This window comes from Schistocerca serialis, chromosome 7, assembly GCF_023864345.2.
Source record: "Schistocerca serialis cubense isolate TAMUIC-IGC-003099 chromosome 7, iqSchSeri2.2, whole genome shotgun sequence".
Lineage (NCBI taxonomy): Eukaryota > Metazoa > Arthropoda > Insecta > Orthoptera > Acrididae > Schistocerca > Schistocerca serialis.
Genome location: NC_064644.1, coordinates 544,354,531 through 544,369,680, shown reverse-complemented (window position 1 = coordinate 544,369,680; position 15,150 = coordinate 544,354,531). Strand labels below are relative to the sequence as shown.

At 38.3% G+C, this 15,150-nt stretch overlaps 1 protein-coding gene across 1 annotated transcript in view; it reads right to left on the bottom strand.

Annotated features, from left to right (window-relative positions):
* The window catches only part of LOC126413236 (tubulin polyglutamylase ttll6-like), a 323,601-nt gene that overhangs the window by 64,418 nt on the left and 244,033 nt on the right, over nucleotides 1-15,150 (bottom strand). The window contains exon 10 of the mRNA XM_050083135.1: nucleotides 4,407-4,588. Coding sequence (XP_049939092.1) covers nucleotides 4,407-4,588 — 182 coding nt within the window. The remainder of the gene's footprint in view (nucleotides 1-4,406; nucleotides 4,589-15,150) is intronic.

Sequence of the window (15,150 nt, the reverse complement as noted above, 5' to 3'; positions counted from 1 at the left end):
TTAGAAGATAGACCGAAGAAAACCAAATCAATTTTTATAGAATTTGTAGATTCAGAGAAAGATTTTGACATGACTGGCGTACACTCTTTGAAATTCTGAAGGTAGCAGGGATAAAATAGAGGAAGTGAAAATTTATCTATGACCTCTACGTTCATTCATTCACATCATGTTCCATCAGTCCTGTGATGAAGGGGAGGCCTCAGGTATTTGAAATGAGTCAAGTAATACACTAACAGGCAGAAACAACCACAACTGGCTCCTTTTGCAAAATATTCTAACAATATAACTCGCAGCAATCTACTCAAACTGCTAAATATGCTAAAATACTTCTAGATTATATATGTATGTATGGAGAAAAGCATCTACATTGAAAAAGGAAGACGCCACTGCTCTTCTTTCTATATTACTCAGCTGTTGTTATTATTTAATACTTCATCCAAAGCATTTTAACTTTACACAGACTATTAGCTGTCCATATACAAGCAAAATCAGGATCTATCTGACACAAACATCAGATCATTTCTTCTGGATGGGCACATTCAGCATGACTGGTTTTGAGCATGGTCCATTTTCAAGTGCATGTGTAGCACATCTGCTATAGATATTGTACTCTTCAAAATAGATTACGTCTGTACCTAGTAGTGCTGAATAAACTATTACAGAATACAGTCTGGTGGAATAATGTATTTCCACAAATATTACAGTTAGGCAGAATTTACATTCCTAAGTCCAAGTAGTCATACATATTTTAGAAGTAGTGGCTAGTGAAATATTCTTTTACTCTGTGTTTAAAAATTTGGGAATTTTCAATTTCCCACTTGATGTAGTGGGATAGGGGCCAGGTTGTATCCTCTCACTAACGTTATTCATTGAAAAGGACATTAAAGTTCAAGGAGAAGAAATATAAGTTTCAATCTTTGTCAATGACATTATAGTTATGTCAAAAACAGTAGAGGATTTGGAAGAGAAGATGAATGGATGGATAGTGTCTTGAGATGAGGTTATAACATGAACATCAACAAAAGTAAACCAAGGGTAATGGAATGTAGTCAAATTACATCAGATGATGCTGATAGAATTATATTAGGAAATGAGATACACAAAGTAGTCAACAACTTTTGGTAGTCGGATGATGGTCACAGTAGAGGGTATATAAAATGGAGTCTGGTGATAGCAAGACAAGCATTTATTAAAAACTTGTTAACATAAAACACAAATATAAGTCACAAAGGTATTACAGACATTGACTGTAAGTGGGCATTGATTTACATGAATTGGAAAGTAGAAGCAGGATTTGAACCCAGGTCTCCTGCTTACTAGGCAGATGCTCTGACCACTAAACCATCCAGATACAGTAGTCATTGTAAATGCATGGACACCTCCCAACAGACCCAAATTCTCTTCACCAATTCCCATAAGAGTTTGAGCATCGTGTGTATCCACACTGAAGAGTTCATTGGGCATCCTCACCTTAATTATACATATCTGGAATACCACATATAATAAATTTAAGTCTTAGGAAGTCTTTTCTGAAGGTATTTGTTTGGAGTGTATATTGTATAGAAGTGAAACATGGACAATTAACAGTTTAGACACAAAGAAATAGAAGTTTTTCAAATGTCATGCTACAGAAGAATGCTGAAGATATGATGTTACCCACAGGTGCTTGCTAATCGCTACAGTCAAGTTTCCGTGTAGCCCATGCCAGTGAGTAAGGGCAGTGTGCAGCTGTTAACTGATCACATGGCTCAATCAAAAGAGGCTGGCTACACACCAATGCTCTAAATCCCTTGTTATTCCACATTGTGCAGAATTCATGTTATCTTGTGTAGGTAGAAAGACAAGTTAGCGAATGATAAACTGTCCACTGAGTTAGAATAGCTTTACATACATTTCTACCAGCACAAATTTCTGAATGGTGTCCTCATGCATATTAACAGATAGTTTTAGCAGTACTCCTGATTTTTTAGTAGAAATATTCAACAAAGCCCATGTGCTCTGCTGAGCAGGCTTATTTATAAATTCGGTCACATGACCACCACTGGAGTCAATGTAGCTGCTTTGTTTCTGCCTACCATCCAAGCTTTATAATACAATTTTCATTTATGTGTCCATCGATTTATTTTACAATACTATAAAATTTATATAATAATTTATATAATTTCAAGAAACTTTTTCAGTATTTCAATTTTAGCAAATACTTGTAACATCACAAAGAGAAGATGTGAACACAGAATAATTAATGAGGAGGTACTAAATCAAATTGGGGAAATAACAACTGTGTGGCACAGCTTGACTAAAAGATGGGCTCAGACAACAGGGCACATTCTGAGGCATCAGGGAGCTGTCAGTTTGGTAATAAAAAGTTACACAAAGATGATGAGGCTTGCGTGAAACAGACTAGTGTGTATAGCTCCATCAAACCAGTCCTCGAACCACAACAACAACAATAACAAATAATGAAATGGAATGATCACACAGTCAAAATTATACACATAGCGGATGACAGATTTGGGTTCACTGGCAGTATACTGGGAAAGAGCAGTTAGTCTACATAGGAGACTGCTTAGAAAACACTTGTATGCGCCACCTTAAAATACTGTATCTGCAACCCATGCCAAACAGGACTAGCTCGGATTACCAAAGAGGAGTATAAATGGTCACATGTTTCCTTGACCCATGGGGAAGTATCATGGAAGTGCTGAAAACCCTGAATTGACAAACATTTGTGGGTAGACACCAATTATCACACAAAAGCCTGCTTACAATGTGCCAAGAACCAGTGCCAAGTGAACAATTTAGGAATATGCTTCAGACTCCTCGGTATTACCCTTGCAGACACTGTGAAGATAGGATTAGACTAATTACAGCAAGCACAGTGGCATTTAAGCAGTCTTTTTCCACACTACATACACAGCTGTAACAGAGAAAAACCCTAACAAGTGGTACAATGTGAAGTATTCTCTGCCAAGCACTTAACACTGGTTTGCAGAGTATGTATGGTGATGCAGGTATACATGAGTACCAAGGCTTAGATTCTTCCTCTTATTTCTTCATTTTGTTTTCTAAACAGACATACAGTGAATTTGTTCCTGAATTATGCTAGACCTAAAGTATATACCTAAAGTATTTAATCTGGTTTATGAAATGGCTAAGCTGAAAGGAACAGAGAAACTCTCTACACTGCATCCATTTGTGCAACACTTTCCATACATTTCTTGTACTTACCTGTTCAAGAAGTTAAGCATTCTGACTACTGCTTCACAACATACTTATTTCCTTGTTAAGTTCGTCATAGGTAATCTACTATAGTTCAAAAGCTACAATTATGTAAATAATTACAATATCAGAAGAAAAACTGACTTTCATTATCCCAAAATAACCTTGTCTGTAGTACAAAAGCAGTGCACAATGCACAATGCACTGGATATGGAATGCTTGACAGACACCTAAGTTAAATTTGAAAACAAACTGAAAAATTTTCTCCTTGAGTTCCTTCTCTTCCATAGAAGAATTTCTATTTCTGTAAAGTTTAAAGGAAGATGGTAGGTAGCAATAACTAATTCAAATCTGCATTTTAAAAATTAAGAACAGACATACGTAATGAAGGAAGCTGCTTAAAAAAAAAAAAAAAAAAAAAAAATTCTCTCATGCGTAGCCAGTGCTGTTTTTGCATAGCATAGCAGAACTCACTAATCACATTACAGCATACGTTAAGTACATGGCCCAATATTCTAAAATTCAGTATGAGAGGAACTGTAGGAATGTACATCGGTGGGAATCCTGTATATGACTGAAAGAAAAATTGAGTCTTACTTTCCTTGCCAAGTCTAGCTTTACATGTATCTGAACCACTAACAAAATTTGCTGTATAGTCATGCTCAAATGGCAAAGCACATGTGAAATAAATTGTAAAATTTCAAGAAGAACTCAAAGGTTCTGCAAAATTGTGATTCATGCATTAAAGTACATGGATTTGGGTGACCGGTATGATATATTACTGATTAGAGAAGTAACAGCAACCAATAATTATCTAGGTTTTACATGCACTTTATTATGCTTGAAAGTTTTGCTATTTTCAAATTCTTAAATGGAAGGTTCATAGATTTGGTTTAACACTATCTATACTCTCTGTAGATGAATGTAAATATATTTAAAACAGACCTATTTTTAAGTGTATTTGAGGATTTTGAGTGTCTGATGTCTGAGTAATAGTAACCAGAAGATTTTATCAGAAGATTAATTGCGGTGTTCAGAAATCCATTATAATTAAAGCCATCCCTGGCTGCCTCATATGTATACAACAGTAGCTGTTTACACACCACAAAATGAATAAAAGAAGTTATCTGGCATTCCGGTTGAGATTACTATTAATATTTAAGTTTGTTATCAGCGCTAAAAGGTACCTCTGATCCTTATGAAGTATTCCTTGAAGGAGCCTTTCTCGAACACGTTTTCGGTCTTCCTCCATAACTTTCCTTTTGTCCATTTGACATAGGTTCAAAATATTAAATGTGTCCATTAGAAGATTTTCCTTTATGTCTCGATCAATCTGGGCATCAGTATGAAAACTTGGAGAATGATTTACCTATCATGAAAAAGAAAAAAAACTGTACAGTCTTCTGGAAATATTTAAGCTACAAATCAACACATTAGTTTGTGAGTATGTTCATTCATTCATCATGTTCTGCATATCCCATCATGAAGAAGACCCTCCAGGGATGTGAAATGAGTCAAGATATACAATAACGGTAACACAAGGATATCATATAAACTTATTCTGTAAACTGTATTAACAACACATAATCATTACACCACTCAGTGCTATTGAAACCTATGATAGTTAAATTTAACAAATGAAATTATGAAGAAAGTTGCTGTCTCCTTAGTTATACTAGATAGCTGCTGTTGATCTCCATTCTTAACTTAAAATTTATTTGATTTTAATGGGATCCTTCAAAGCAAATATTTACCTAAATCTGTAAATACTGAGTCCTATTTTTAGTACATTCCTACTACTTCACATGTAGCTTTAACAACAAGCATTGCTACTTTCTATGTAGCTAACATAATGTTCCAATCCTCAATCTAGATATTTAGATGATTTTGCAGAAAGAGTGCCTGATAACATATGTTTTTAATTTTCTTCTGAAACAGTAGTGATTCTCAATTTCTATCTTTATATCAGAACCTTATACCTGACTATACCTTATACCTCAACAATATAAACAGCCATACTACAGGTGCAACCACAATGGAGGGGGTCTTCGTAGAGAGGTCAGCCTGACCACTGGTTCCTGAAAATGGACATCAGCCCTTGCAGTAGTTAGAGAGGCAACGTTCTGGATGATTGAGTGATCTGGTTTATAACACTAGAAAACATGACCTTGGTACATTGGTACTGTAAATGGCTGAAAGCAAGTGGAAACTTGAGACTTTACAGTACAAACATCACTGTCTGGTTTGAAAATTTCCAAGAGTGATTTCAGTGTGGATAATTATATTATGAGTAGCTTGGGCAGACATTCCAAGCCCCACAAATAGTTACCAGGAAATTTCAAAGTGAACATTTCAGCATGTTAAAGACTTCTGACAGGAATGCTAGCTATAGTGCACTTGAGAGCATAAACTTACGCAGTGAGCTTGCAGTTTCAGTTAGAGAACTTTTGTAAGAGTTTTCTTCAGAGATACTACAGCACGAGACATTCTGGCATGTAAACAGGACTGAAGTATTTACAGTAGTGGTGGTATTATAGTGAACATGCTCTGGTATGTACCGAAAAGGGGTACAAAGCCACTTTGCAAAGAGGGCAAGTGGTGCTGCAGCAAAGCTTAGCCAGCCATAGGGAAGTCAAGATAACCTTTTGCCTGTCTCCTCAGAAATAGAGGGGGTCTTTTGTGACAAGAGACTGAGGTGGAACTTCCTCAAAAGCATATCTACAACATTTACTGCACACACCACAGGATACAAAACTAGGTTTCCTTATTTCTGAATTCCCACATCCTTACTTGATATTGAAAATGTACGGATAATTATCTCTTGGGTTAGCATAGAAAATTCATGTAGACATAATGTTTTATGAGAAGCAATTCATTTGATCTCTTAGTGACATGTGTTTGAGTGTAATTTTTTATGAAACTCTTTTTCTTGATTTTGGCCAATTGGTTCAAAAGCTGTGTTATTAAAGTGTAATATAATGCATGTTACCTGACATCAGGGTGTGAGACTACATATTTTGAGTTTACTTTTATTTCTGGGCAGCAAGTTGCTGTGTAATGCAAGTCTTGGGACTTAAGAGTATTTCATGAGCCCATTTCACAACTTTAAAGCTCTTATAGAAAGTGTCTTGAAACCTGTAGAGTTAACAGTTGGATTATTTATTCACAAATTGCAAGGGGCACATCTAGTTATGTCTTGTGAATTTGGCTGCCAGATAGCATTACTGAGAGAATTAGTGCTGGTATAACAGAGTTGTGTTCCAGTGAATACACTGTTGATTTTAAAAGTAATTCTTTGTGCCATTCTTTTATACTGCAGTTATCAAGTCTTTAAAGAATTTATGAAATAGTTTTTTTTTTAAATAAAAAAAAGGAAAGTTTTACAATGGTGTGTGGTCAGACTCTAGGCAACTGTTTGGCGAAAGTCATTTCAAGTAAATCTGATCACTCATTTATGTTCCTCTACAAGATATATATTTTTAAACAGAGTAGTACCTAGCAAATCACAGCTACTATTTCTGCTAAGGGCAGAACCGATCGCGGTCCTCTGGTTTGGAGACGAGTAGAAGGCTTAAACCAGAGGCTCAGATGATTCTGCGGAGATCTGGGGTGCAAATTTCTCAACCTCCACTATCGGGTGGAGAAATGTAGGGTCCCCCTGAATAGGTCAGGTGTGCACTACACCCCGGAAGTGGCTACAAGGGTGGCGGAGTACGTGTGGAGTGCACATGTGGGTTTTTTAGGTTAGAGAATTCCCTCCCTAGGCCCGACAAGACGCCTCCTGAGACGCGGCAAGGTAGGAGTAGGCAAAATGCAACAGGGAATAACAATATTAATCTTCTAATAGTAAACTGCTGGAGCGTCTACAGAAAGGTCCCAGAACTGTTCTCATTAATAAACGGTCACAATGCCCATATAGTATTAGGGACAGAAAGTTGGCTGAATCCAGACGTAAACAGTAATGAAATCCTTAACTCAGATTGGAATTTATACCACAGAGACAGGCTGGACAGTGAAGGGGGAGGCGTGTTTATAGCAATAAGAAGCGCAATACTATCGAAGGAAATTGACGGAGATCTGAAATGTGAAATAATTTGGGTGAAGGTCATGGTTAAAGCAGGGTCAGACATGGTAATTGGATGTCTCTACAGGCCCCCTGGCTCAGCAGCTGCTGTGGCGGAGCACCTGAAGGATAATTTGGAAAATATTTTGAGTAGATTTCCCCACCATGTTATAGTTCTGGGTGGAGATTTTAATTTGCTGGATATAGACTGGGAGACTCAAACGTTCATAACAGGTGGCAGGGACAAAGAATCCAGTGAAATTTTTTTAAGTGCGTTATCTGAAAACTACCTTGAGCAGTTAAACAGAGAACCGACTCGTGGCAATAACATATTAGACCTTCTGGTGACAAACAGACCCGAACTATTTGAAACAGTTAACGTTGAACAGGGAATCAGCGATCATAAAGTGGTTACTGCATCGATGATTTCAGCCGTAAATAGAAATATTAAAAAAGGTAGGAAGATTTTTCTATTTAGCAAAAGTGACAAAAAGCAGATTTCAGAGTACCTGACAGCTCAACACAAAGGTTTTGTCTCAAGTACAGACAGTGTTGAGGATCAGTGGACAAAGTTCAAAACCATCGTACAATATGCATTAGATGAGTATGTGCCAAGCAAGATCATAAGAGATGGAAAAGAGCCACCGTGGTACAACAACCGAGTTAGAAAACTGCTGCGGAAGCAAAGGGAACTTCACAGCAAACATAAACATAGCCAAAGCCTTGCAGACAAACAAAAATTACGCGAAGCGAAATGTAGTGTGAGGAGGGCTATGCGAGAGGCGTTCAATGAATTCTAAAGTAAAGTTCTATGTAATGACTTGGCAGAAAATCCTAAGAGATTTTGGTCTTATGTCAAAGCGGTAGGTGGATCAAAACAAAATGTCCAGACACTCTGTGACCAAAATGGTACTGAAAAAGAGGATGACAGACTAAAGGCCGAAATACTAAATGTCTTTTTCCAAAGCTGTTTCACTGTAGTTCCTTCTCTAGATTGTTGCACAGATGACAAAATGGTAGATATCGAAATAGACGACAGAGGGATAGAAAAACAATTAAAATCGCTCAAAAGAGGAAAGGCCGCTGGACCTGATGGGATACCAGTTTGATTTTACACAGAGTACACGAAGGAACTTGCCCCCCTTCTTGCAGCGCTGTACCATAGGTCTCTAGAAGAGCATAGCGTTCCAAAGGATTGGAAAAGGGCACAGGTCATCCCTGTTTTCAAGAAGGGACGTCGAACAGATGTGCAGAACTATAGACCTATATCTCTAACGTCGATCAGTTGTAGAATTTTGGAACACGTATTATGTTCGAGTATAATGACTTTTCTGGAGACTAGAAATCTACTCTGCAGGAATCAGCATGGGTTTCAAAAAAGACAGTCATGTGAAACCCAGCTCACGCTGTTCGTCCATGAGACTCAAGAGGTCCATAGACACGGGTTCACAGGTAGATGTCGTGTTTCTTGACTTCCGCAAGGTGTTCGATACAGTTCCCCACAGTCGTTTATTGAACAAAATAAGAGCATATGGACTATCAGACCAATTGTGTGATTGGATTGAAGAGTTCCTAGATAACAGAACACAGCATGTCATTCCCAATGGAGAGAAGTTTTCCGAAGTAAGAGTGATTTCAGGTGTGCCGCAGGGGAAAGTGTCGTAGGACCGTTGCTATTCACAATATACATAAATGACCTTGTGTATGACATCGGAAGTTCACTGAGGCTTTTTGCGGATGATGCTGTGGTGTATCGAGAGGTTGTAACAATGGAAAATTGTACTGAAATGCAGGAGGATCTGCAGCGAATTGACGCATGGTGCAGGGAATGGCAATTGAATCTCAATGTAGACAAGTGTAATGTGCTGTGAATACATAGAAAGATAGATCCCTTATCATTTAGCTACAAAATAGCAGGTCAGCAACTGGAAGCAGTTAATTCCATAAATTATTTGGGAGTAAGCATTAGGAGTGATTTAAAATGGAATGATCAAATAAAGTTGATCGTTGGTAAAGCAGATGCCAGACTGAGATTCATTGAAAGAATCCTAAGGAAATGCAATTCAAAAACAAAGGAAGTAGGTTACAGTACACTTGTTTGCCCACTGCTTGAATACTGCTCAGCAGTGTGGGATCCGTACCAGATAGGGTTGATAGAAGAGATAGAGAAGATCCAACGGAGAGCAGCGCGCTTCATTACAGGATCATTTAGTAATCGCGAAAGCGTTATGGAGATGATAGATAAACTCCAGTGGAAGACTCTGCAGGAGAGACGCTCAGTAGCTCGGTACGGGCTTTTGTTGAAGTTTCGAGAACATGCCTTCACCGAGGAGTCAAGCAGTATATTGCTCCCTCCTACGTATATCTCGCGAAGAGACCATGAGGATAAAATCAGAGAGATTAGAGCCCACACAGAAGCATACCAACAATCCTTCTTTCCACGAACAATACGAGACTGGAATAGAAGGGAGAACCGATAGAGGTACTCAAGGTACCCTCCGCCACACACTGTCAGGTGGCTTGCGGAGTATGGATGTAGATGTAGATGTAGATGTAGTTTGCTGTATGGCATAACGATGATGGTGCCCTCCCAGAAAACATAATCAGAATCCTTGATGGCATAATACAGTCCCAAAGAATCCAGCAAATGGCTCGAGTAGTGCAGGGAAACTTTATAAGTCCCCCTACATTCAATATCATTACCCATGACATGATCCAATCAGAAGAAGTGAGGATATGGCTGTATGCTGGTGACATGATCCTACTATCAGAAACAGGGGACCCCTGCAAGAAGCCATTAACAAACTGCAAGAATGGTCCCAGGAAAACACAGTTGTCATAAACAGGGATAAGGGAAAAGCAGTGAAATTATGGAAAGAAGAAACTCCCACAAACAATGATAAATTCACCTGCATGACAAAAGAACTGCAAATAGTTAAAAACTATAAATGCCCTGGAATTGCAATGCAGGTGACAGACCACACGTTTCACAAGCATATTGAACAGAGTAGTAAGAGCAATCAAGGTAACATTTGAGATAAAGAAATTGAATCTATTATCTGTAAGAATAGCCCTGAGACTAGTCAACATAAAGGCTGTGCTTACTGCATCATCCAGCACACAACTTATATGGAAATGTCACATATACTCAAACAACTAGAATGAGTGAAGCCAGCCTATCTGAAAATAATTATATGTATCTCAAAATACATGCAAAACAGAATAACCTACATCTTGGCTGACACAACCTTCATCATTGAAGACCGGGTAACACTCATAGCCTGATATAACCTCAGAAAGCACCAGGCTTCTGGAAGAGTCATAAAAAAGCAAGAGACATGCATCACAAACACATCAACAGCCCAACAATAACATATAATGAATGGAAGGAAGCCAGCTTCCAGTTGCACCACAGGTTAAAATATGCCCTTGTCAAGCCTCTCTACAAAAAAGGGCAAACCACAGATGACAATAATTTCTGGCCAGTATCCTTGCTCACAGCATTTTCAAAAATTGTCGAGAAAGTAATGTACTCAAGAGTAGTTAGCAGTCTCAGCAGTAATGGGATACTCAGTAAAACACAGTTCAGATTTCAAAAATGCTGTTCCACTGAGACAGCAAAATATAATTTCACTGCCCACATAATACAGTCTTTAAATAATAAAATGTCACCAATAAGAATTTTCTGTGACTTATCCACAGCATTTGATTGTGTGAACCATGACATTATGTTACAGAAATTACAATTATATGGTATAAATGGAACAGCATATGAGTGGTTTAAGTCATAACTACAGAACAGGAAGCAAAAAGTTCCTTTATATGGTATAACTGATTTAAGGAAGTTTCCCACTTAATCTAACTGGGGTGAAATTACATTAGTGTTTCCACACGGTTTGATCATGGGTCCCCTTCTGTTCTCGATATATGAGAATGACCTCCTTTCATATCCAAAACAAGAAGCTAAACTGACACTGTTTCCTGATAATACAAGCATCATAATTAATCCAGTAAAAGAAACTCCCATAGAAAATGATACAAATTATATCTTTGGAAAAGTTATTGATTGGTTTTCTACGAATGGGCTTGCTCTGAACTTTGAAAAAATACTGTACATCCAATTTTCTACTGCAAGGAGTACAGCTCCTTCAATAAATATAACACATCAACAGAAGTCAGTAGCCAAGGTAAAGCATAATAGGTTTTTGGGTGTACATATAAATGAGAATCTTAATTGGGAAATTCATAGTTTGGATCTCCTAAAGTGGCTAGGTTCAGCAACTTTTGCAATCCAAATAATTGCTAATTCTGAGGATATAGAAATTAGCAAGCTAACATACTTTGCATATTTCACTCTCTGATGTCATATGGAATAATATTTTGATGTAACACAACACTCACCCAAAAAGTATTTACTGCTAAAAAGAAAGTCACACATCTTGTAGGCATCTCTTTAAAGGGTTACAAATTCTTGCAACAGCCTCACAGTTCATTTACTCAGTAATGAAATCTGTGTTCAACAACATGGACCAGTTTAAAAACAACACTATCCTCTACTTAACCTACCTTGGGAAACAGAAAGGGGTAAAATATGCTGCTGTAAAACTTTCCGATAAATTATCAAATGAAATAAAATGTCTGACAGACAGCAGTAACAGGAGAAGTAAGGAAACCCCATGGTGGAACAACATATGTAAAGAGGCAGTACTTCGAAAGAACAAAGCCTTCAGAGAATGGTTCCAGACCCGAACAGAGGAAGCTAGGGTAAAATATAAGGAAAGCAAGAAAGCGGCACAGACCATAGTAAGGGCGGAGAAGAAGAAGTGGATGGAAAAATGGACAAGAATGTTACAAGAGGACAGTGAAGGGAACAAAAAAGTACTTTACACCATGATAAGAAATAAGAGGAATGACAGAAGCGAGTGCCTGAGGATCATGGATAATAATGGAAGAGCTGTGGAGGAAATGCATGAGCTCAAAAAGATTTGGAAGGAGTACTTTGAAGATCTGTTGAATGCCGCCAAGTGGGTAACTAACAGCGATGGAGAGCCTAAGGCAGCAGACGATTATAATAGTGGGGAAATTGATGATCTAACTTGGAATGAAGTGGAAGAAGCCATAAAGAGGATGAAAGGGGGCAAGGCACCAGGTTGGGACGAAGTAACAGTGGGTATGATACGAGCAGCAGGAGAAGTAGGAACCCAGTGGCTATACAGAGTGCTGAGGGTGGTGTGGAAGGAGAACAGAATTCCTGAGGATTGGAAGAAAGGAATTATAGTCCCGATCTTCAAGAAAGGGGATAAAAGGAGATGTGAGAACTACAGAGGAATCACCCTGCTATGCCACTGTGGAAAAATCTATGAAAAGATCCTGGAGAAGAGAATAAGAAGCAGTATTGAAAGTAGACTGCAAGAGGAGCAGTATGGTTTCAGACTGGGAAGATCAACAACGGACCTCATATTTGCGGTAAGGCAATTGCAGGAAAGGCACTATGAGTACGGGAAGGACTTAATCATGGCCTTTTTAGATATTGAGAAGGCGTATGACAGTATCTATAGGGACAAGCTCTGGGATGTGCTGAACGCAAAAGGGATAGATGAAGAGATAACACGAAAAGTCAGAAAAATGTATGAGGGAAGTGAGAGTTGTGTGAAAGTGGGGAGGGAACGTACTGCATGGTTCAAGCTGGAAAATGGGCTGCGACAGGGAAGTGCACTTTCGCCTTTATTGTTTATTATTGTTATGGATGAAATGCTACAGCAAGTATCAGATGCAATTGGAGATCATAAAATGAAAGCAGTGCTTTTTGCCGATGACCTGATGTTATGGGGAAATTGCGAGAAGGAGGTGCAAGAGCAGTTAGATGTATGGGAGGCAATGGCAGCACAATATGGAATGCATTTCTCTGCAAAGAAAAGTTAAATAATTGTCACAACAAGGAAGAAGAATAGGCCAAATGTGGATATAACTTGTGGAGGGGAAAAACTACAAGTGGTAGAGAACTTCAAGTACCTGGGAAGCATGATTGAAAGTAAGGGGGGAAATGCAATGGAAATAAATGAAAGGTGCAGAAAAGCAGGGCAGTTCTTCAAATGCATTAGGGGGCTTATTTGGAGCAAGGAGGTGCCACAGAAATCCAAGGGAATTATATACCGAACATACTTTGTCCCCATATTGGCATACGGAAGTGGGACATGGGTAATGCACAAAAGCGACAAAAGTAGAATACAAGCTAGTGAAATGAAGTTCCAGAGGAGCAGGTTGAGTGTAACAAGACGAGACAGATTGCGAAATGTGTATGTGAGGGAAAGACTAAAGGAGGAACCAGTACAGGACAGGATAGAAAAATCAAGACTGCAGTGGTATGGACACATGAAGAGAATGGATGAGGGAAGAATTCCAAAGAGGATGTTTGATCTGCAACTGGAGGGGAAGAGGCCCAGGGGAAGACCAAGAGATAGATGGGTGAAGGGAGTGAAGGAATGCGTGACAAGAAGAGGAGAGGACTGGACGAAGGTGGAAGAGGGGGAATGGTGGAAAGACAGAACACGATGGAGAGGCTTGTGTTCCCGACAGACCCAGCCAGTGGCTGGAAACTGTCCAATATGATGATGATGATGATGACAGCAGTAACAGTTTTAAAAATAAATTTAAATCATATTTTCTTGACAACTTCTTCTATACCACAGATGAATTCTTGAACAGGAATAAATAAATCTATATGTATGATATATGCATTTTGTGCCATTTAAGGGAATGGGGTAGGTAATAAAAATTTTAAGCTATTATTTTTTCTTCCCCCCCCCCCCCCCCCCCTCCATACACTTACACACACACACACACACACACATCATACCAGTCACCGTGGGATAGCCGATGGACTACGTCACTGAAATGCTGAATGTTGTGAGTCACAGGACCTTTCTTGCAAAGAAAGGACATTGTCACCATCTCCTTATACAAATGATGATAACTTTAGTTAAGTAATTAATGCCTTGTATACATGGTGTTTGACAAAATCTTAATAAATAATGATGAAGGCATCCTACTTGGCAAATTAATATGGGGCTAAAATAGTTTGCCATTTGGATCTGTGGGTGAGGACTACTGAGGCAGACGTTATAAGGAAATACAAAATCAGCATTCCACTGGGTGAAGCTTGCAAAGTTAGAGCCCTTAACCTGGTAGGTACGTTAAAGAATTCAAAATAGATAGGTTGAAGTCATACGTAGTGGAAGTTACAGAAGTGTGATAACAGGAGGAACAGGAATTCTGGTCAGATGAGTACAGATTTATAAATAAATAAATCACATAGGAATACTGCAGAACTAAGTAGTAATGAATAATGAGATATGAATGCATGGTGAAAACATTACAGTAACCAAAGCAGAAACAAAATCAGCACACACCATTGTAGTACATGTTTATGTACCAACTAGCTGCACACACAATGAACTTACAGAAAAATCTATTATGCAAATCAAAGGGAAATCATCTAGAAGAATTCTGCAAAGAGCACAAGTTAATCATAGCAGATACATGGTTTGAGACCGATGAAAGAAAGTTATGTATGTGGAAGAGATATGGAGACACTGTAATGTTTCAGGTAGATTATATAATGGTAAGACAGAGATTACAAATCCAGATTTTAAACTACAAAACATTTTCAAGGGTAAGCATAAAATTTTCACCATAATTTACTAGTTATGATATGCAGATGAAAACCAAAGAATTTGTATAAAGGTATGAAATTAAGGAAATTGGACCTGGGTAAACTGAAAGTACCAGAGGTCGATGAGAGTTTCACAGAGAACATTAGGCAATGATTGACAGGGACAGGAGAAAGAAATAGCAATGGGTATCTTAGA